Here is a 23,772-nt window from a genome sequence, read left to right as displayed (position 1 = left end):
CTTTTAAGAAGAGACTGCGCAGCCATTTGTATGAAATGGTATAGGATCTCCTGCTTGAGCAGGGGGTTGGACTAGAAGACCTCCAAGGTCCCTTCCAGTTCTGTTCTGATTGATTGACCCCGAACGAAGAGGGCTTTGCCAGGCGAGGGGCGGGTGGGCGCGCCTTGGCCTGTGTGGGGGGGGGGGGGAGAGCTGCGGGTCCCTTGCCCCTCCCGCCCTTCGTCCTCCCCCCACCCCCAAGTCGCCTGAGCGTTCTGCGCCCGGGGAGGCCGCCTTGCTGCGGGAAGTGTGAATGGAGCGGCCGCGCGCGGCTGACTCCTCCTCCGTCTCGCGCCGCCAGTCGCTCTCAATTAGCCCAGCTTCGGGGGCCGGAGGGCAAAGCCGCGGCTGAAGGAAGAAAGTTCAAGTGCGGCTTTGCCGATCGCTCCTGCGGAGCCTCCGCCGACCGTCTTTCGGGGAGCCAGCCAAGCCAGCAAGCCAGCCGGCCAGGAGCGGTCGGTTCCTCGGGCTTCTTCCACTCCGGGGCTTCGAGCCTTTCTTCTTCTTCTTTCTTTTCATCCCCGCGCCGGTGGGCGGCCAAAGGGCGACCCTGGAGACCAACCTGGCCCTCTCGCTTCTGCCGGCGGCCGCAGGGCTGGAGGCCTCCGCTTGCCTGCCCCCCGCGGACCCGGTCTCTCCGAAAGGACTGAACCCGACCGCTTGGTGTCTCCAGCCGGACCCGAGCCGGGCTCAGAGCGCCTGGAACAAGTGCAGCGGCGCCGGCGGGGCCCGCGACTGGTTCCCGGCTCCGCGGAGGAAAGTTTGTGCCGGCGACCAGATGGGCTCCGACGTCCGCGACCTCAACGCTCTGCTGCCGCCGTCGGTGCCGCCCCTGCCGGGCAACGGGAACTGCTCCATGCCGGTGAGCAGCGCGACGCAGTGGGCTCCGGTGCTGGATTTCCCGCCGGCGGCCTCTTACGGCTCGCTGGCCCCGCCGCCCTCGGCCTTCATCAAGCAGGAGCCCAGCTGGAGCTCCGGCGAGCCCCACGAGGACCAGTGCCTGAGCGCCTTCACCGTCCACTTCTCCGGCCAGTTCACCGGCACGGCCGGCGCTTGCCGCTACGGCCCCTTTGCACCGCCCCCGCCGCCCAGCCAAGCGCCCTCCAGCCAGGCGCGGATGTTCCCCAACGGCCCTTACCTGCCCAACTGCCTCGAGAGCCAGCAAGCCATCCGCAACCAAGGTAAGACGAAGGGAATTTGAGGGGGGCGCTTTGGGGGCGACCCGCTGGCTTTCACCCAGCCAGGGGTCCCCTCTCGCTTTCCAGGCACCGCCAGCACGAGGGATAGGGAGAGGCTGGAGGACGCTCAAAGAGCCTTTCCTGGGACCAAGCGATCCCTGGCAAACTCCCGAACTGAATTGTGATCCGAGGCAGCGGTGGCAAGCCGAGGGTGGGGGGAACCTAAGGGGCCGATCCTGAGAAAACTTTTTAATATTTAAGCCAAACAATTATTAAAAATAATTAATAACCAAACAATTATTAAAGGGGAAGGGATAACTTCCAAAGGCGTCAAATTGGTTTAAAGCCACTGTAATGAACAAAACTAACCACGATAGCTTGGACAAATGGTAGGATGGTTGCTAATAAAGGGTGCAAAAGACTGCGACCCTTGAGACTAGGAATCAGTCAATATCCGTGTAGAAAATCGAACCGGAATTAAAGTTTTTCAATGCATGTGCATAGGTCTGCTAGGGTGTAAAATTAGCACATCCGGAATGTTGCTTTTCAGAATACTGCATGGCTCAATCAGTTTATGGCTTTGAATAGACTGCAAGTTAATGCTTCAGAGTTTGTCTTGGACTAAACGGGTGTGGTAGATTAACATACTTCACGTGCCTTGAAAGCAAACCTGTGGATTAAAATGTAAACTTGCAAGACTGCCCTGTTAAATTGAATAAATCTAGTTTCCAAATAGATTTATTCAGGGATGTGCCATTAATTTACGATTTATGTTATAGGTTCCTATGGATAGACATATACATGTATCAAACTTTATGCTGATTACCTTGTGTATTATAGTGTTTGTGTGTGTATTTCAAATACAGATATTTATGGATTAAATGGGTTTGCTGCTTCTAAACACAACTCTCCCCATGGAAATCCCTGAGAAAACTATTTGGGAAAAGAGGGCTAAGGATCGAAATAAGCTTTTTCTGTTGATGCAATCCATATCCATCCCAATGAGTGGAACTGTGGGCAAGGATTTACTGTATGGTCTCTCCTATATGGTAACATCCTTTTGTAATATTATGCTTACTGGGTTTTCAAACATTGAATGAATCATACAATCGCTCCACCTTCTCCTTTCATAGTGGTATATATTTGTTTCAGAGCGAAATTCAGCCAAGCTTCAGGAAAAGAAACTCTTAACATTTGCAATTCTGAATTAAATCGGACTTGCTTCATTCCAGAATTAAAATCAGGAATGTCGTGCACATACAACTGTTAAAAGTACATTGTCTTCCATCAGGAGTATCAACAACTCTAAATTAGCAATCTGATTATTCTCACTTATCCAAGAAAAGAACCTATTGAGCTACATTCCCCAGATTTCGCCCTAAAAGTGCATGGAATTAAGCACTCAGTGAGTTGCTATTACAACTTTAATGTGTATGGAATTTACTTTTAATAGTTGTTTCACATATGGGCTTTCCTGTTAGTTTTTGTTTATTTGCTAATGTCTTTATGAATTGAACTTGATATTCTCTTGCAGATGTTATTTTAAGCAAGCAGGTACTACTGTTTGTTTATAACTGGGCTGGAGATACAAAAAAGCTTTTTTTAATGTATCTAACGGTTCAGTTAATGTTATTGCAACCAACTGTTGGAATGATTTATTTCAACACGATGAAAGAATTGATTCCTGTGGAAATAAAATTTCAAAACTTTATGGTGCATAGGTACTCATATATAGCAAATAGTGCTAAATGGATAGTGATGGGGGTAGGGAATATTAATAATTAAGATCTAATATGGCTTTTAATGCATCAAATGTACATTGAAGGAGCACAATCAAGACATTATGTTAACTCATCTATATATTTTAGGAAGCTAAAACTGCACAGAGGGAGTTATATTGAAAGGAGGAAGGGGATATCATTTTTTTTAACCCACAGTAGTTGCAAAAAAATCACATGCCAACTTAGTTTTCTGAAATACTGTTATTTGGCTCCCTAATCCTATAGAGCTATGGTGCAAACTGAGAATGAATGCCATTGATCTCAGTAAACCTAGGCTGGAGATATACACAAGACTACACTGCTACATTTTCAGAATTCATTTATTGAACAAACCCAACAAACCAAAATCCTTTGTGTTTGACACTTGGCATCACCATGCCTTAGGCAAGTCTATGCAAAAACCTAAAGATATATGTTTCTTAGGCTGTAATGGGACATTGCACCCAACAAGTACACAGTTATCAAATGACATTCCCAGAGTAGGACCTTCTTGAAGAAATGATCATTGCTTGATAAACGTATGATGAAATATATTGCTTATTCCTACACAATAGAAACAACTTGAGATAGTTGTGTCCTAAAACATTAGTTTTTATCTTGATATTTTTTGTATGAACCAGAAAAGAATATTTTTGTGAAATTCATGAAACCACAAAATAACTGATCTTAACAAAAAGATAATCTTACAAATAAAAAACAAAGGATCTTTTTTGATGGGGCATATGCAAAAGAATGACAATATCATTAGAATATAATTCTAGGCAATAGCTTATTACATCAGATATATACCTAGTATTATTAGGCAGAAAACAGTTAATGATAAATTCCATAATTGTTTACATTTAGTTTGTAGTTAAGCCTGTTGCAGCAGCTACTGGTAGATTCTGTACTGCTTTGGAGCGGTGTAATTGTGGTGAACAGTTTACAGCAAGAGAGAGAATAAGTCATTTTAATAGCACATTTATTTTAATTATTCTTAATGCTGCACTTTAATATTCTTTCCATGATTTTCAATTCTTTAAAAAGGAGTTTATTAAACTTTAATGAAACAACTTTACAGATAAGTTTTATTGCATCTAAAATAGTGAAATGGTCAGTGTTTTTCAATACATTGACCTGTCTTACTAAATAAGATGCTAAATTGTGAAGGCAACTTCTTCTTGGGAACACTCTTTCAGAATTTAATTCCATTCATTAAATTGCTTTTTCTCTTCTTAATCCCATTTATTTCTTGCATTTGGTTAATGTATTATTTTTTTATGCAACACATTGTTGGAATTCTGGAATTTAGCTATGTACCCAGCTTATATTTAAAACAATGAAATATCTTTATTCCAGATGATGAGGACACTGAATAAAAATTCACGTGGTTTTATAGTGTGGGACAAGAGGAGATATCTCAAGTCAATGAAATCAGCAAAACTATCAAAAACCTAAATTGCAATTGGAAGATTTTTGATATCTTTAACTACTATCCAACTGAGTTTAATATAATGGAGCTTCAAGAGTTTTCTCTTATAATATTCATGTGTGTAAAACACTCCTCAGCTCTTCCAAAGGTATGTGCATGTTGTATGCATGCATAGAAAGGACTGACTTATTGAAAATCTCCCATTTTGCATATGTAAGTAACCAACCTTACAGAGTTGGTTTGTATTTATTTTATTCTCAATATGTTATTTTATTCTTATGACTAAAATAACATTTTTCAAAACTCTTTTTTGTTTAACTGCATCTATTGATTGTTCTAGTGATGGAGAAATTAGCAAAAAACAAAAAAACAAAAAACAAAACCCCACCCCGTGAAAAAGGTTTATCTTCTGCATTTTCTTAACACAACGCTTGGCAGTTGTGCCCAAAGTAGAACTTTAATCAGAAGACTTCGAGATTTAGTTGATGCCATGTATGCTGTTGTCATTTAAGAGCTGGGACTTAGCTTGATTTTAAATTTGAAAACTTGGTCTTCCGTTCTTACTCCAAAATCAAAGGAAAACTCCCGTGTTCTTGATTTTTAAACGGATGGACTGAGGGATCTAAACGACTCCTGTGTGTGGACGATCAGCTCCTGTTGTGTGGACAGGTCTAACCAAACACAAGTACTTTAGAGTAGGCTGCGATTCCTAAAAAGCGGGGAAAAGGATCGTTTTTTTAAGTTGCTACTTCGGAAGAATAGCAAAGGGTGAGAAACATGTATAATTTTTAAAAGTCGTGAAAAATGCTCTGATGACTCCAAACTAAAAAATGGGCTAGGGGAGGAGAGGGAAAATATCGGGTACCATACACAGCACTCACACACACACACACAACTTTGTTATAAAAAGGGGGAAAAAGAGACAGAATTTGAGGACGTCGATGAGTATGAGTAATGAATAAAAGATCCTGTGCTTTGAGTCTTATTACATTTGAACGTTCCATTGGAGACGGGTGGATTTTTTTTCCCACCGTGGGAAATAAGTTACATTGGCGTTTTTGCCAAGTCTTCTCCGAGAGAAGGAAGTCTTCTGCTTTGAACTTTTTGCTAGGCCTCCTGGCCCCGTCTCCGTCTCCTCCCTCTCTCTCTCCGCCAGGCAGCTAGGTCCCCTAACAATTGCACCCCTTTCAGAAGAGTGGCCTTCTCCGCCAGATGTCCACGTTTCAATTATTTTCAGCACATTTTAATCAGCTCAGCCTCTGATAAAGCCCTAATTAAAGAGACCTCGCTATCAGGGGGACGGCTCAGAACTCCAACCTCCTTATCGCATTCTTGAAGCTTTGGGTCATGCAACACCGGAAAATGTGGCCAAAACACCACAATTCTGCTCCGGGCAGCCTTTTGAAGGCCGCCGAACTGGTGGGCAAATAAGAGCTCCGGATCCAGAGCTCTAGTGCTTTGAGGAGCGATGGGAGAGCAAAGAGGAGGAGGAGGGAAGCCTTGGCTTTGTGTGTTATGAGCTGAGATAAGGCGGTTCGGAGCGCAGCTGATGCTTGGGAGTGAAGGGGTTGGGCATCGGCCTGTCATCACTGATCGCGGCCGAATAGACAAGGGACGCTTAAGCACCAGAACGCGCCAGGCGCATGCGGCAGCTTTGAAGGCTCAGGCCTCGCCAGCTCCTAGTTGCCTGCCAAATAGACGACGGGTGGGAGGAAAAGAGGGAGGGGAGGGGAGGGGAGGGGAAGGGGACGACGACAATCTACTGGGCAAGGTGTTTCTAGCCACCCCTTTCGCCTTTACCTTCAGGTCAATGCACTGGGAACTCCACTCCGTGGAGATGGCAAGGTAGAAAAACCTGGAACTTTTCAAAAGACTCTCTTCTGCGGACGCCAAAATAAAGTAGCCCATTCGCCTTTTCTTCATTTCTTTGAACGGACCTGTTCTGGCTTGAAGCCCATTTCCTCCCAGGCTTTTGGAAAGTTTTGAGTCACAGCAGCCCAGCCTTAGGAGGACAGAATGAGTCCCCTTCGGCACAGCGGCTCGGGTTTTGTAGCAAAGGAAGAGGTTCAGAGATGAAAAGGGCTGATTGATCCCCGCTTTCTTGACAGCAGGGTCCCCTGAACACGACAGAGCAGACAGACTGAAATAAATTGCTTTCCCCCAAAAAGGTCAGGATAAATACACTTAAGATCAGAGGTGCTGACTTGAAAACTGAACGGTGAAATGTCTATTTAAAAGAGTGAAGCGTGGTGACAAAGGAGGGATCCTTCAGAAGCGCCTTGAAACCGCTATGTTCTAGGAAGCAATGAAACTGCAGAACGTAGGAGGTGATCCACAGCTTTTGGATCAGGCTTGCACGAACCCCTAAACTCCATAAATTCCCGAGTCCAGGAACCTTTGGAAGAAGAATAAAAAATTACGATCCAAGCAACTTACCTGGAAAGTAAACCCATCGAAACAGGCAGATTCCTACATTCAATTTTCTTCCTTTTAGAAATATCTACAGATGTGCAGATTGGATTCACTTCCGTGTGTTGAAATTCATCCGGAGAGGCCCAGACTTGGGGAAAAGTGATGTAGGCAAAACGGTTTAGAGATTTCAGACAATGGAATTCAGGAGGCTTTACTTTGAAAGTAAAGAAGTTAACTTTGAGACGTCGCCGGTATTTCTCAATAAATAAAGACGTTTAAAGAAAAGCGAGTTTCTGAATTGAGAAGATTCATAGCTTTTTATTTCCGAACCCACGCCTGGGAACCGTCGCCCCATACCAAAACTGAGACTAGATTACAAAACCAGAATAAAGCAAACAGCGAAACGTTTTCCTGCTGTCACCCATTAAAATATTTGCGCGGGTTTTTTCTCCACAAGTTTTGGTTCATCTAGAAAAGTCCAAAGTAAGAAATTTGCGACCTCAAGATGAGAGTACTAGGGCTAGTAACATATTAGCAAGAGGAAGTGGGGACGTTTGGAATGAACGGGCAGATGATGAATTAAGGAGCGCAAGTCTACGTCTTTTAGCGAAGTCTTATTTAGTCTTGAGTAGCTGGTGAGCTAAATTGCATTTCCTGGGTATTCAGCGATACATTTATGCGAGGGATCCTCAATCCCTCTCCCCACCCCCAACTTCTCTCCCATTTCTTCAGTTTTGTCACAGTCCGTTCGCGGTTCTGTGCAAAATCCGATCCCTTTTTCTAAGCACCTAAACGTCTTTTTGGACAGTGGGAATTTGTCCGGAAAAGCAGGTTGTAGGATTGCTGCAGGGAAAAAAAAACATTTGTCGTTTTTTTTAAAAAAAAAATTCTCCAGCAAAACTACGACTTATTGTTCCTCTTGAAAAGCAACGTTGGTATTTTGAATGTGCAAACCATGTTCTCTAAAGAGTCGCGAGTTTAAACGGAACTGCGGAGTTCTAACTAAACGTCCCGGAAGCGAAGCTCTCATAAAGCGATTATTTACTTTAAAACAAGCGGTTTGGTGCGGCATTGGGAAAGCAAGGGAAGATTTCATAAGGACTACCCTAAACATTTCACGGTCTTAGGGCAAATGCTGATGCGCTGAGAAGCCTTAAAGATAATATTACTTTGTAATTACTTTTTAGCCGAAGTTGTTTAACTGGCTCCACGTAATTAATGAAAGTTGGTGTCTAAACGCCTGATTTACGATTCGGTCTCACCTTGAGGTCACGATAGGTGATTTTTTTCTCTCCCTCCATCTGAATTCGCTCCTTTCTTTTTCTTTTTAAAATAAGCTGTTTATTATTATTATTTGAGCGGGTAATTTTCGGCTAAAGTAGGAGGTTATTTTTTTCATTTAATGGGCTGCCATCATTATGGCAGGCTCTTCAGAAAGTTACAAAACAAGCGAGAAGCCAGCGAGAACGAGATTAAAGGGTAACTTTAACATGTAGAATGGCAGACAAGTTTGTTCAGCAGATAGTTGTTTTTTAAAAAATATCTTGTAGATGGGGGACTATTAATGAAATCGTTGCTCAATGGGGGTGGGGAGACGGCTGGCACGGGCTTTTAAAAAATAGCCAACCCCCTCGTATTCCGAAACTGGAAAAGTCCTTTGAGACTTGTTGCTCCCAACTCTTGCAGGCACCAAAAGTTTTAAACACTGGAATCAACATCTAATGTGCACCAGACAAATTCCTTGTGTGTCCAATCACACTTGGCCAATAAAGAATTCTATTGTATTCTATATGCTCCGGATCCAGCAGTTTCTGCAGCTTTCATCACTTTATCCAAGGAAGGCAGAGACACTCATACAAACCCCAATTCCACGCTTTGAGTAATACTTTTATTGGGACCAATTAGAAAATGGTGTTTTCGACTTCCCCAGAACTTTTCACTGCTGGATGAAGAGTTTTGGAGAACTGGAAATCTTTTCCCTACCATCTCGGGTTGGTGTAATTTATTTGTTAGTCTTTAAATAAAAGTTATTTATGTACCCTTATATGAATTTTGACTTCACGGCTGATGGTTGGAAGACGCGCGGCTTGTTCTCTGCTTTGAATTGACATCTATAATCCACTTTTTATCTTTTTAATGGGCAGCAACAGCCTCTTTGCCCAGGCTGAGTTGGATGTAAAGGTAGGAGGCACTGCAGGAAAACAAGACCGCCCTGAGAACCCTGCCGTCCACGCAGAGCGGAGAGGGTCCCTTCCTTCCCCGCTTGGGTGGTTCATGGTTTTGGCCCTCTCTTTTACAGAAAGAAGCCATCTGCTGCTGTACAGAGTAGAGGCTTCCTATTTCTGGCAGCTTTTCGCCTCCTGCCTGTCTTGGAGGGACGTTCTTGCAGGAAGAAAGTTCAAGGCCAGGCGTTTCAGCCCCTGATTCTGACCCTGTTGTTCTCTTGGCAGGTTACGGCACAGTGGCGTTTGATGGAGCTCCAAGTTACGGCCATACTCCCTCTCACCCTGGGGCGCAGTTTACAAACCACTCCTTCAAGCACGAGGACCCCATCGGCCAGCAGACGCCTTTAGGTAATGGTAGCGGAAAACATCTGTGCGAAGAAGAACCGATCCGGTGGGAGAGAGGGAAGTTGTTTGCTACACACACACACACATCCATCCTCTTTGATACTGCGGCCCGTGCCCGTACTAACAATTGAGAGGATTTGGTGTGTCTGTGTGCCTAATCTGGTTCATCCTAATGGCAAAGAGCAGTTGGATAATTGGGAAGCTGGGAACGAAGATGTCAATAAAAGTGTAAGAATTACAAACCTCTGTGGGAATATTGTAATACTGTTCCACCCTCCTACCCCCACCCCGCAATGAGCCAGCAGAGTAACTTCACTGGTACTGAAGACACCTCGCTCCAGCATAAACCAATGATAGTTAAATACAACCCGTGGAGTTGTGTTAGTAATTCTTCACCTCAGATGAGTCCAATTTTATTCAATCCCCTCCAGGTTTTCTATTGGGGCCTTGGGCTCTCAAAATTTCTAGTCAGTATTGATAAAGATTGGCTGAGGATGGCAGGAATAGTTGTTCAATATATCTGGAGGACATCAGAGTGGGAAAGGAAGACTGAATTAAATTAAGCCAGTGCAAATGAGCTCTTGTCTACCCAGAACTAAGACGTCTACCATGGTATTCTAAACTTTGCAACTCACTTACCTAATAGTAATATTTTGTGTCCCTCTCTGAGTGAACCTACTTAAGACTGAGAATCAACGACAATATCTACAAAAAGTATTTAGGGTTTCTAAAGTGTAGGTCTAGAAAACTCATAACTATGTGAGAATCTTGTTGGTTTTGACATTGCTACTTTATTATAATTATATTTATGCTCCAGCCTTTCTACCTTAAGGCAGTAAAATAATGTTATTTTCCATGTGAATGCTAAATCATTTGAGCACAGATCTAAAGATTCAGCATCAGTTTCAAGTACTATCAAAAGCAAATGGGACTTCTAAGGTATGTTCACTCACGCATTCAGTTAAAGTAGTGTTCTGGTTTGCAGGATGCTTTGAGCCATGGCCTAACTATACTGGGGATGGCTGTGTTTGCATAGCGCACCAAGTAAAAAGTGGCAATTTGTTATTCAGTGTGTGGTGGAAACCCAGCCATGGGGAATATGGTGCACTTGCTAGGCTTGGTGCTCAGGATTTCATACAAAGGAAAAACTGCAGCTTTACAAAATTGGTTGCCAATATCCCTGCCCCCATATTAAAAACAGGAAACAAGTGCTTGGGGAAATAATAATACAAAAATGGACTGAAATCTGAAACAAGGCTCACTCATCAGACGGCCCTCCAATCACCTATTAACGTTTAGTCAAACTTTTTATTATCCCCACAAATGCATGCTGCAACTGAAATAAAGATTTGATCGTCGAGTGAAGAACTCCTTGCTCTTCAAAGAGGAACTATAAAACATAGTTTTATAAGCAGATGCCCTCCATAGGAATGGGGACTGTAGTTCCCAGAAATCCTTTTGCTCTGTCTGGCCACCCTTTAAAAGGCAGCTTGAAAGTGGCTAGAGAACACTGCCTCCCCACCCCCAACATTAATCAGCCGTGCAACGGGATTGTGATTTTTTTTTTAATGGTTTGTCTGCAGGGGACCAGCAGTATTCGGTGCCTCCCCCAGTGTATGGCTGCCACACTCCCACAGACAGTTGCTCCAGCAGCCAGGCTCTTCTCCTGAGGAACCCTTACAACAGGTGAGAATCATTATTGTATCCTCCATCTTCTTTTGCCTCCTGAAATTTGGCAAATCAGTTTTTGGGGTTGACCCTAATGCAGGGGTGTCCAAACTTGGGAACTTTAAGACTTTTGGCTGGGGAATTCTGGGAGTTGAAGTCCACAAGTCTTAAAGTTCCCAAGTTTGGACACCCCTGCCCTAATGCCTTGCTGAAGTAAAGAGCTCTCTTTTCTCTTCTTCCTCTTTCCTTCCACTTGGCTTTATTCTAACTCTGAGAATAGGACAAAGAGTTTACCATGTCACCACCTCTAGTTCTCTTTGAGGAAAAGGAAAGAAATAGAAAGAAAGAGAGAAAGAGAAAGAGAGAGAGAGAGAAAGAAAGAAAGAAAGAAAAAGAAAGAAAGAAAGTAAGAAAGAAAGAAAGATCATCAACACTGGGGAAGGAGAATGATCACGATATAACTGGCTTATTAAAGGAGTCTTCTTTGTGCCTCCAAGTTGTCCTCCTGACTATAACCAGATATTATTGATCCCATCAGACTAATAGAGGAAACTAAGAAAAAGAGATGCAGTATCCAAACATAAATAGGACTTGATTTTTTTTCTGAATAACTATCAGTTGCAATATAGGCAAGGAATGATGGACTTTAGAGTCCTAATCCCTGCAGGGCACTAGGCTGGAGAACTTCATTGCAAACTTTACCATCCCCATGAACAGCTCTCTTTGGTGTCAACTTTTATCATTAACAAAGGCTGAAAATCTGCACAATATTTATTTTTTTAAAACTTTCCCAGTGGAATGACTGCCAACAATAGATGAGTTTTTTTTCCTCTTCTTCTCAGCCCTTCTTTTCAGATCTGCTCTTGTACTCTGGTAGAAACATGTGACTTTTTGAAAGAGAGAATGACTTTTCCCAGCGTATTCACTCTTTTAAGTGTTTGCAATATATCATCCTGGTCTGCATTGAAACGCATGAGACTAATCTGGTTTAAGAGAAAAGTATTAGTGATGGAAGCGTGATAGAAAGTTATAGAATACATTCAACGGCTAATTAGTGAGCTGGAGGGCTGACTACTTAGTTCCTTCATTTTTCTTCATTCTAGCCAGTGGCAAAAGCCCATCTCCTGACATATGGGAGAAAGGGAACAATCTGATGTCTTCCTTTCCACTAATACAGAAGGACAGAAAGAAATAGAGGTACTTAAAAAGTGTTAAAGGCATCTCTGAGGAGAAAGAAAAATGTCCCAGAATTCTTGGGTTTTAAAATTAATCAGGACAAATGGCCTCTTCCTGCAGTTCTCACCAACTGTGAGACAAGAGAACACTGCTATTTTAAGTTTGTAGTTTGCTAGTTCAGAATGCACCGTTCTTCTTTCCTCTTTTGGACTGGGCCCAGCACATTCCTGAAACCCTCATTTCAGAGTTTATATCAGAGAGTTGTGGGGTGCATCTACTCTCCTATAACCACCTGGGTCTTTCAGGTGAATTTTAAAGAGAGTGATGGCAACTGTGGCTGAGAATATGATTAAGAAGACTATTCATTGTGTGTCTATCTACCAAACTGAAGGTGTCAAGCAGTTAGCTTCTATCCTCAGTGAGCTTTAGGATTTGATCCTCATACAGTTAAAAAAAAGCAGCAGCAGTTTGTTAGTCCGTCCTTGGGGCCAGCAGCCTTTGCTGTTTTGTTGGATAAGACCATGGGGGAAGGAGGGGAGGCAGCTTTTCATTTATCTTGAGCTTGCTTACCAGCCAGAACTAAATTCTCTTCTCCCCCTCCCCTTTCCCCCACCTATTCTTCAACTTTTGGTGAACTTGGAACAATCCTATGTCTCGGAAGCTGCTGAGAAATATTATGCCCCAAACAAAGGGGAGCTCTTCAAAGAGGAACTATAAAACATAGTTTTATAGGCAGATGCCTTCCATAGGAATGGGGACTGTAGTTCCCAGAATTCCTAGTCAGCATAGAAGTTATAGCTGTAAGCACATTGATACATCCTAAGCAGGAAAGCTGCAACAGGACTTAATTGTACTGTAGAAGAGTATGCCTGGCTATATAGTTGTGCCGACTGACAAATAGCAAAAAAGTCAGCATCTCTTCTGTTCTCAAAGCCTACTCTTCCTGAACTATAGTGATGCCAAGCGTAAAAAAAAAAACACCAATCAACCTTATTGGTATGGAGATATCAACGAATAAGAGAACAGTACAAGACAAATATGTTGAGGCAAAAGCCCTAAGGTATGTGTAGATCTGGACTTGACAATGGATCTATTACAGGGGTGTCCAAACTTGGGAACTTTAAGACTTGTGGACTTCAACTCCCAGAATTCCCCAGCCAGCCATGCTGGCTGTGGAATTCTGGGAGTTGAAGTCCACAAGTCTTAAAGTTCCCAAGTTTGGACACCCCTGATCTATTAGATGTGTATTTGGCATTTTAATAACCCTGTCAATATTTTCATAGTATCTTTAGACCATGGTCTAAAGCATGGTCCGCTTCAAGCTTTTGAGTTCTTTAAAACCTTTAATCGGGAAAATGGTTACAAATCAGAGATGATGGGGAAAGGGGACGAGAGTCCAAAAGTTAGAATCAGAACTTTACATCTTATCAGAAGTAAGTCTGAATTAAATGACCCTGTGCACAAAGCTGAATATCAGGCCAAAGGGAGGCAATTCCTTGTCCTATTATGATCAAGGACAAGCGAGACCCCAAAAGAAGATAAGAGCACAAAACACCTGAGATCAAAATGACTGTTTAGGCAATTGCAGGCAGATCCAAGGTCACACTGGGCTTTGCTTCATTAAACTTAATGAGCAACAGCTGAGCTGTGGAGTTATCAGTGGTCAGCTGTGTAATAAACTAGTATCCCCAGCGTCTACAGTTTGGTGCTAAACGCAATGCTGCAACAAATAGACTGGAAAAAAGATGTTATTTAGGCAAAGATCTGGCCTTGTCATATTCCACCTACCCCAAAATGGCATCCTCCAGATGCATTTCAATTGTTGCAATTCCTAATCGCCACCATGTGAACTGAGAATAATGGGAACTGTGTCTCCCAGAGCAGGAAGTCTCTGCTCTGGTCATTAAATGATCGTTTAAAATAGCCTTTTACTTGCTGGAACCTCATTTTGTCCAAGCAAATTTTTATTTTATTTTAATTAATGTTGGTTCATTTATAGATATATCTTCCTGCGTATTACTATTTCTTAGAAGCTGGTTTTGCAAACCTCTCCAATCGTAACTGGAATCTTTTAATGTATTCATGCATTCATTCTAAAATATGTATAGTCCCCTTTTCTCCATAAAGTGGAGAAAAGGTGGTCACTACAGTTACATGTTTACTTTTTCAGTCTTATATATATTTTTAGTCTGCATTAGTTTTTTTAAATTTCTATTTATAATCTTTAAAACATTGTTTAAAATAGCCAACAGTTACAAACTTATAGATAGTATAGCTAAAGATAAATAGCAGAGAAACATAATAACATTTTAAAGATAATTTATTTTAAAAAAGCAATATTATATGTGAAAATAAATTATTTCACCAATTCCTACAAGGTTGCTAAGCACAAAAGGCTCCCTTGAAAAGTTGTTCCAGAGGTTTAATATGGTGACTGAAAAGATCCTACAACTTGGTAAATTCCCTGAGCTCAGTGGAATTTATCTACTACATATTTATTATCTGAATATTATGGTATTGTTATTCTAATGGTGCGGTGAAGATAACAAAATGTTTAGGCCTTAAGAAGTGTTGTAGAGAAATAAATCTGGCTTTTCTATCTAATTGTAACCTATTGTAAAAAAAACTTGTGAGGATTTACTGAAATTCTTTGCTATGTATTAGCAATAGAATTATAATCTGTAATCCCTATTTAATCTGTGGGTTGACAGAACATTGATTCTGCGGTATATTTAGCTGCTTCTCTTATCTGCTCAGCAGCACATCAAACCAGACTTAAAATTTCTTAAGTCTATAATTTAGAAGCTGATACAAATATGTTTCCTTAGTCTGATTTGTTGCAAAAATATACTACTACCAACCAGTCATAATTTTTAAAAGTTACATTTTTTGACATTTACTGTACTCTTCTGTGTCTTTCTATTTTAAATTTCTCCTATTTTAAACCTTAGTTTGTAGAAATAGAATTCTAATTTTCAAGTCCCAATTTCAGACTTCTGATAAAGCTGAGAAATGTATCTTGTATACATTTTGCAATCTGGGCTCCAACTGGAACTCTTCAAACCTTAGCGTTTAGTGTTATTTCTTTAAGTATTTGTTTCCTCCATTGCAAAGTAAGAACTCCAAAAAGCATTGATGTCCCAGAATCCTGATTGAATGAATGAAAATTATTTTTTTTCAATGTACAGACCTTAAATAACTGACTTACCAGTAACTGTTGAACCTCCATAGTGCCTACTGACTTGAAGTTACAACTTCAATAATTTCATAATATAGATTTCTAAAGATAATGATGCTAGACTGTGATACAATAAAATTTGGGATATTTTTCTCAATGCTTTGCTTTTTTATTTAAGTTCAAATAAAAAACAGGATAATTTTTCAGTTTATACATATTACTGCAAAGGACTCCTCAATAAAATTGAATGTGCAAATGAAACTGTATAGATTAGAACAAGGTGGTGAATTATATTGTAAAAATGCTCAAAATACTATCCAAGAAGGTTAAATCATAGCAACCAGACCAAAGTTCATTAAACTTGTGAGAGGTTTCTTTACTCATCCAAGTAACTTCTTCAGTCAAAATGAAAAAAAAAAAAGTTAGGCAGAGAATCAGATGCACCAACTCTTGCCATAACAATTGCAGGGGTTTCTCTCTAAAATGTATTGCAAATGTAAATGAAGACTCAATCATTCAGGCCAAAAATGCCCCAAAAGATTACCGTATTTTTTGGAATATAAGATGCATTCCCCTCCTCCAAAAGAGGGTGGAAATGTCGGGGCGTCTTATACACCAAATGCAGCCTCATTTGGCCCCCCAAAACCCTGTCCCACGTGTCCCTTTTTTGCAAGAACGGGGTGTGCAGAGAGTTTGGGAAGCCTGCAGAGTGCTCCTGTGGGCTGGGGAGGGCCAAAATGGGATGCATGGGGGGGGGGGGGTTGGAAGGCCAAAAACAAGCTCGTTTTTCACAAAAACAGGGTGTGCAGAGGGTTTGGAAGGCCTGCAGAGTGTTCCTGTGGGCCAGGGAGGGCAGAAACTATTTTTTTTCTTGTTTTCCTCTTCGAAATCTTGATGTGTCTTATACTCCATTGCATTTTATAATCCAAAAAATACAGTTAATCATGGCAACTGTACCCCAGAGAAACCCCCGCAGTTGTTATGGCAAGTGTTGGTACATTCCAAGAACTCTGCCTCTCAGTTTAACTTAAATTTTTCATTTTGACTGAAGAAGTTACTTGGATGTATAATGAAACATCTTAGTTTAATGAACTTTGGTCCAGTTGCCACGGTTTAATTATTTTTGGACGCTTTTGGCTTGGATGATTGAGTCTTCATTTGCATTTATGCTCAAAATGCCAGTTTCTTCCCTTGATCTGCTCTAACTCTCCCTAAAGACTCTGAGCAAAAGACAAAATTGCCATTCTGATCATCAGTTCCGTATTTCTCAAGGCTATTAAGATGTCATTTCATATTGCCTTTCAGGAAGAAATATTGATCCATGTCCAACTATAAGCTTTTCTATGAAAAAGTTTGTTATTGTCTCATTTATTTTATTTTATTTATTTTGTTACTTTTATAGCATTCAGTTGCCAAATGCATTTATCTCTCTCTGATCATGCCACAATTTCCCTTAAATATCTACTCTGACTTCGAACGTATCCCTTCAAGAGATATCTTGCTTCCCCACCATTTTCTTGCAGTTATATCCCAATGTAGTTATACTCAATTTTCTTTGTTCACTTTTGCCCCTGGCAGAAGATAATGGGAAGTTTGAAGATTCCACCTTTCTTTCTTGCTACCTTATATTGCTGAATATGAGAAACTCCTTTAATATAAATTTCCTCTCTATAGCTGAAGGAATAAAGGGATAAAAAACTATCTATAAATTAACAAATTTAAAAAAATTACAGCAATAAAGTAAACTCAAATACAAATCTTGATTTTGATGCCCGTGAGCATGCTGGAAATATTGGAACTCAGCCAATAGTATTGATTTTTCTAGATTGCATTGGCAAAGACTGTGTCTACTGTAGGCATTACTGAGCAGATGGGATCAGGTAGAAGTCATCTGTGCCTTGGCTTGATTTCATCATTATAATTGATTGTTATTGTGCACTGAAAATCTGCATTGATTGCTGACCGTTTCCCAACCTTTAGGCTTATTTTTTTAATGGGATTACTTCATCACAGCTTAAATTTACATGCCAAAGAAGTTGCTCTTGTTTTTAGAATGTACTTTCAGATAAATTAGAAGGGGCATTGTATGCTACCGGATGTTTCAAAGTGGTGGTTAAATAGCAGTTGTTTCCCTTTTTATACAATGATATTATTGGATATTATACAAACTGAACAGTATATCTAATTAAGCATAAGCCAATGCAACTACAAAATAAACCTTATAGATTACGACTCTGTTTATCTCTGCTTTCATTCATCCTCTTCTCTATTGCTTTCTCCACATCAGTTTTTAGATTTCTTTTGGAGAACATGTTGCCTTGTATTTTGTCAAACAGTAAATGCATTGAATGGAGGTGTAACTCTTGCTTTTATAATTTATTATATCAGCAGAATGAAAAGGGCTTCTTCCTCCCCTCTTTTTCAGTCCTGTGTATACTTTGTGGGATGGGGGAGGGGCTTCACTCCAAGGTCAGACAGTATCAACCTAGAACTAAGGATAAATTTCCTGACAGTTTGAACAATTAATCAGTGGAAGGACTTGCCTCCAGAAGAGATTGGAAAGCCATTTGTCTGAAATGGTATAGGGTGTTCTGCTTGAGCAGGAGGTTGGACTAGAAGACCTCCAACGTCCCAACTTTTCTGTTATCTATCATATCCATCTCAATTTCTATTCTTGGACTTTGTTTATAAGGTTTAATCCTTCTTGTTGTCCATGTCTGCATTTGTTTCTGTTTGCTTGATTGATTCTTTAAAGTATGATGTGCAGAACAAGACACACTGTATACCATTGTAGAATTATTGCTGACACAATAAAATTGTTACTTTCTGTAATTTGAAAAAGAGGCTTTAGTTGGCACAGCCTTTCTTGCAGGAACAAGGCTTTATTTAAGTCTTTAAAGTTTTTTTTGAACATCTTAACTTTCCACGTATATGTTCCTTAATCTCACTTGAAAAGCTTGTTTATTAAAGTCATTAGAATCCAATGTTAAATAAAAATATCTAGGAATGAGATATATAAAACTGAAGCAACATTGGATAACTTCCTCTCTTTTTTCTCTGATCTTTGTCCCTGAAGACATCTGTTTGTTTTTTGTCTTTGAGTGTGGAATGAAAGTATAGTAGAAGTACTACGGATAAATTGTTGCTATTGCCAAATATTATTATGAAATGAGACAGACCTTTTCCTGCTTGTTCTTTAGCAGTGGTGATCTCTGTTGTAAGTTCATTAATAATTCAAAACTTTTCTGCCTTGCTGAATGACCAAACATTTATATCCTTAAGATTGCTGTTTTAGACAAATATACTATCACTCATTAAAGTGATTAGAACTGAACCAGATGTAGCCTCTCTTGTTACAGTGAGACAGCGGGGGGCGGGGGGGTGGGGGGGCGGGGGGGATGTCCATGGTAACATCTTTCTTACATATGTAAATGAAAGAACACTGTAAATTAGTAGAATTTACTAATAGAATTTACAATTCTACATTGATAAGATGGCTTGTGAAACCATAATCGAATTTGCACAATATGCTTTACAGATCAATAAAAGTTCAGTGTGCTTAGTTGATTTATTAACCCAGATAGATATGAGAGAAAGTCAGCCATTTTTTGTGATATTTCAAAAATCTAGTCAGCTAGATTTTCAAGGAAGTTAAACAAAGGTGCAGACCCAGCTGAAACTGCAATGACTTCTTATTAACACTATTTCATTTTATTCTATTAAAATGACTTTTACCTGCCAATACCTGGAAACTAAAATATCTCTCTCAAACACTGATTGGTCACAATCCTCGAGTCATGCCTACTGTTGTTTCCTTGCCTAATGAATAAGGGGTCCAAAGAGATCCTGCCATTATTCTAGTGCTGTGATGGTGAACCTATGGCATGTATGCCATAGGTGGCACGCAGAGCCCTCTCTTCAGGCACGCCAGCCATCGCTCCAGCCCAACTCCACCATGTATCCATGGCAGAGACCCGATGACCAGTTGGCCAGCAGGAGGCACGCATGCGGGGAACACGCATGCATGCGTGGGGGCAGGGTAGGGCGCATTTGTGGGGGAAGGGTGCATACATGGGGGTTGGAAGTATGTGCAGGGGTGGGGCGCTCACATTGCATTTTGGGGGTTCATTTTCACCTGCACACGCTTTGGGCACTCGGCACCAAAAACGATAACCATCAATGTTCTAGTGTAAGGATCATACTGTATCAGGCAGAATTGGAGGAAGTAGCTGGGGACTCTGCTTTTTTTCAAAATGGTAATTCTTTGCCTAACCTGCCAGATCCGTCAAAATAGAGGTATGACTTAGGTAGCGGCTCATTGAATTAAATTTAAAACACAGTCTTCATCTGCTGGGAATATTATATGGAGGTAAAATGGCCAGGCAGAGAAAAGCAAAGCAGTACTGGGTTTACATATTCATTGGGTATGCTCTATTCAAGTTACACTGTGAACATTTCTGCATTATGCATTTTGATACAGTAAACATGTTGGAAGATGAAAATTTACTATGAGTCACACTTGCAAAGTCTTTAAGAGTGGAGGAGTTGTAGTTCAGATTATAGCTCTTTCTGCACCAAGGTCAAGAACTCGTAGGCTGCAATATAGGCCAAAACAAACTTTTAGTGATCTACTACTGGCTTCCTTTTAAGATATTTTCCCCCTCAGTTTTAATTTCCTTTTATTTCACTCCAGCTAACATTAATTCTGCCTGCACAAATGTTTTCTTCTTATTTTATTTCTTTAAAAAATCAAACAGTTAATCTCCAGTGATTTGAAAAATTCACTTCAGACAATTGCAACAATTTTCTTTTGAATTTAGTTCTTTTGAATTTTGCTTTAAAGCAAATATTTGAAAAAAGGGGCATCAGTCCCAAGAATGTATTTTTCTGTACCGAGAATTGTAAGACAACTTAAATTATATATGAATAAGTTACATAACAGTTTTTAATTCCTCTGAGATGCCATCATAAATAACCTCATGCAGTTATTTTCTGATCCCTCATGAATTAAAAGGCATAGTAATCTGGATTTTTCAGATTTGTATTTCAGTTAATTTTCATTAATTGCAGTTGAAATATATATATGGACTTCTATGCATGTTTATTCAAAAGTAATTCTACTGCTTTAGATTTATAATGGAAACTCATAGTCCCAGGAAATGTTTTTTTTTCCTGTGTAACAAAATACAGCAAATATTTTTTGCTGTTCTTCTAGACATGGGGATTAGGAGATTAGTTGAGCAGATAAAGTGCTATCAATTTATCTTTAATAGGTTTTCTTGATTTCCATTTTCATTACACATTATCATTTTTAGAATTTTAGGATTTTTCACACTCATTTAAATGGATTGAGAGATTGTAGTTTATGAAATCTTGTGACTGATTTTTATGCCCGATTGAATATCTATTTCAGATATTCAGATGTTCTAAAGGAGATTTAACCTTGTAATGGCCTTGGAGCGTGGTCTGGCTATCTTGTCTAACTCACTCATAGTCAATGTACTATCAGGAGCTGAGAAGTAAAAGTAGTCACAATTATGGATTAAAATTTTTTAAACTATACACTTATATTTTAAGTGGCTTTATATCCATCTCCAGAACAGGATACTGTTTAACTAAACAGATGAACCATCAATGGTTCCCATTTTGCCTAGATGGAATTTATTGATCCTCATTCAGTCCATTACTTTACGTAAGCTTTTACGTAATCATAATTTTGATTATGAAAATATAGTATATCGTAATTTAGGATAAATTTTGAATAAGCAGATATTTTGAATTCTATTACTCTTTTGAAAAAGGATAAGCATTATCTGCATCTTTCAAAACTGCAGTTGTTCCTGTTCTTAAAACAAGCTATTATTTTTTAAAATCAAGTCTGCCCTTATAACAACAATAACAACATTTTCTGTTCTTGAAAAAAAATACCACTACAGTCCTAAATGAGTCAATGTATCAACAGCTATATTATGTGCTATTTGCAGTTCATGTATGCAATGTCTCCCTAAAAGTGGAATATAGATATAGAGACACTGAGCCTATATAATTTTTGTTTTGATGAACTGGCTATGCTTGGAGATTATTAAAATGCAGCAGTTTTTGATAGTACTATCAGTCATGATAGCTATATCAGAGGTGGAATTAAGCAGGTTCTGACCTGTTCTGGAGAACCAGTAGCAGAAATTTTGAGTAGTTCGGAGAACCAGTAAATATCACCTCTGACTGGCACCGCCTCCATCTATTCTCTGCCTCCCGAGTCCCAGCTGATCGGAAGGGAATATATATTTTTCAGTATCCTTCCCCCAGAGTAGGAAGGGAATGGAGATTTTATAGTATCCTTCCCCTGCCACTCCCACCAAGCCATCCCCACAGAACCAGTAGTAAAAACTTTTGAATCCTACCACTGAGCTCCAAAAATGTATTATGCCTCTGAACCCAATGGCCTCCAAACTTTGGGAGCTGGTGGGCATTTTTGGAATTTTGGCCTGTCTCATTAAATGACTACTATGATATGCCATTCACAGAACATCAATTCTCCAAGCTTGTTACCAGACTAGGTAACATCTTCAGTTCCCCTAAATTTAGTTGAAGATGTTACCGAGCCTCATAATGAAACATTTGGAAACTAACCCACAAGCTGGCAAAATGAGCCTCCACCCTCATCCTCCACCCAAGATACAGGTATTTGCCTCTGTCACAAACATCCATTTATCTTAAGACAGTTTGATGAGATTATTCCCCAACAACTTTCAGAATCTTTCCATGAAGCGTAAATTTAATTGGAAATGCAGATTATTTGAAGTTGATTTCTTGAGACCACTGGGGTAGGTAGTAAACAATCAATTTTGAATCAGCAAATTAAAACAAGCATGTTAGCCATGCATTCAAAAAAAGGATCTAAAACAAAAATGAGTTGGAACATCTCATGGGGTATAACAGAGGTGTTATTAGACTTATTGATGTACTTGAACTTAAAGTTGGCATTCAGATTCTAAATAAACAGCTGCTGAAAACATTGTGGGAAATGCTTTTGTACCTATATCCCCATTGGCATTGCAACTGAGCCCATGTCTGAGGGAGATGGTTGGTTTAGAAATAGGATAGGTAGGTTAGATAGATAGTTAGGTAAAAGGTAAAGGTAACGTTTCTCTCACACATATGTGTTAGTCATTCCCAACTCTAGGGGGCGGTGCTCATCTCCGTTTCAAAGCTGAAGAGCCAGTGCTGTCTGAAGATGTCTCCATGGTCATTTGGCCGGCATGACTAAATGCCAAAGGCACACAGAGCGCTGTTACCTTCCCACCAAAGGTGGTTCCTATTTTTCTATTTGCATTTTTACATGCTTTTGAACTGCTAGGTTGGCAGAAGCTGGCACAAGTAATGGGAGCTCACTCCTTTACACAGTGCTAGGGATTCGAAAATAGGTAGATAGATAGAATTGCCACTATGGATTGCTGGTTTTGGTCTGATTTAGCAAAGTTCATTTTATGATGAATGTACAAAGTAATAATGCTATGTGAAACTTTACTTACGGTATGCTGAATTTCATTGGAACTTTTTGGGAGCAGATTATTTTCTATTTTGAATTAGACATGAAGAATTGACATAATTCTATGTGTATTCTTTAAGATTTAAGCTAAATGTTTTGATTTGCAATCAGTAATACAAAGTCTAGCTATGCATTATAGCTGTGTTGGTCTTCTCTTCCTTTAGTTTCATTAATCCTTCCTTGTCCAGTTATCATTCCAAGACATCCTAGGGAGTGGAGGCAGAAAACAGTTACTAAGGAAAAGGAAAATAGTTACTATTTTCTCCCCTAAAGGCTTCCCAACATTATCATCCTAGTTTGTGCCCATTGGGTTACTATAGAAGATGCTTTCTTTGTGCTAGAAAAAAACATAACATTCATACCCATGTTGAAGCTTGAGGAAAGAAAATGGTATCCACATTATCCTTGGTGTTTTGATTGAGAAGGTCTTACTGGCTCACAGGATTTTATAGGTTCTGGAGATAAAAATCTGAAAATGAAATACATTGAAGTTCAAAGAAAGGCAAAATAGGAGAAATGAATTGATGAAAATATGGAAGTAGGCTGTAGAGTGTTAAAAGCAAATTCTGAAAATATTCATATATCAATAAGAATGGATGTTGTAAATTCAGGTGCAAAATGTCACAAACAGAAGCAATCACATGCAGCAGCATATACATAGAACCACTGTTTTACACACAAACCTGCACATTAGGAAACTTCCTTAAAATTTTCTAAAATTCGGACTGATTCATGCATGTAGAATTGGGGTGTCCTATAAATTATATAACTAAATGAAAAAAAAACCAACCCAGAATTCATTTACACAAA

The 23,772-nt window shown here is 40.0% G+C and overlaps 1 protein-coding gene across 4 annotated transcripts in view; it reads left to right on the top strand.

The window, feature by feature from the left end:
• Nucleotides 1-370: 370 nt before the first annotated feature.
• WT1 (WT1 transcription factor) overlaps nt 371-23,772 on the top strand; it is a 57,182-nt gene continuing 33,780 nt past the window's right edge. For 3 of the 4 annotated variants that reach the window (XM_081939923.1, XM_081939922.1, XM_081939921.1), the window contains exons 1-3: nt 371-1,220; nt 9,272-9,394; nt 10,975-11,077. In XM_081939923.1, coding sequence (XP_081796049.1) covers nt 818-1,220; nt 9,272-9,394; nt 10,975-11,077 — 629 coding nt within the window. In that variant the 5' untranslated portion in view covers nt 371-817. Of the gene's footprint in view, nt 1,221-9,271; nt 9,395-10,974; nt 11,078-12,949; nt 13,296-23,772 lie in introns of those variants that run through there. The other variant, XM_081939924.1, reaches the window with a different exon arrangement.

Source organism: Natrix helvetica, assembly GCF_964273705.1.
Source record: "Natrix helvetica genome assembly, chromosome: 1".
NCBI classification, from domain to species: Eukaryota; Metazoa; Chordata; class Lepidosauria; order Squamata; family Natricidae; genus Natrix; species Natrix helvetica.
This window is presented reverse-complemented; position numbering and strand designations above follow the sequence as displayed.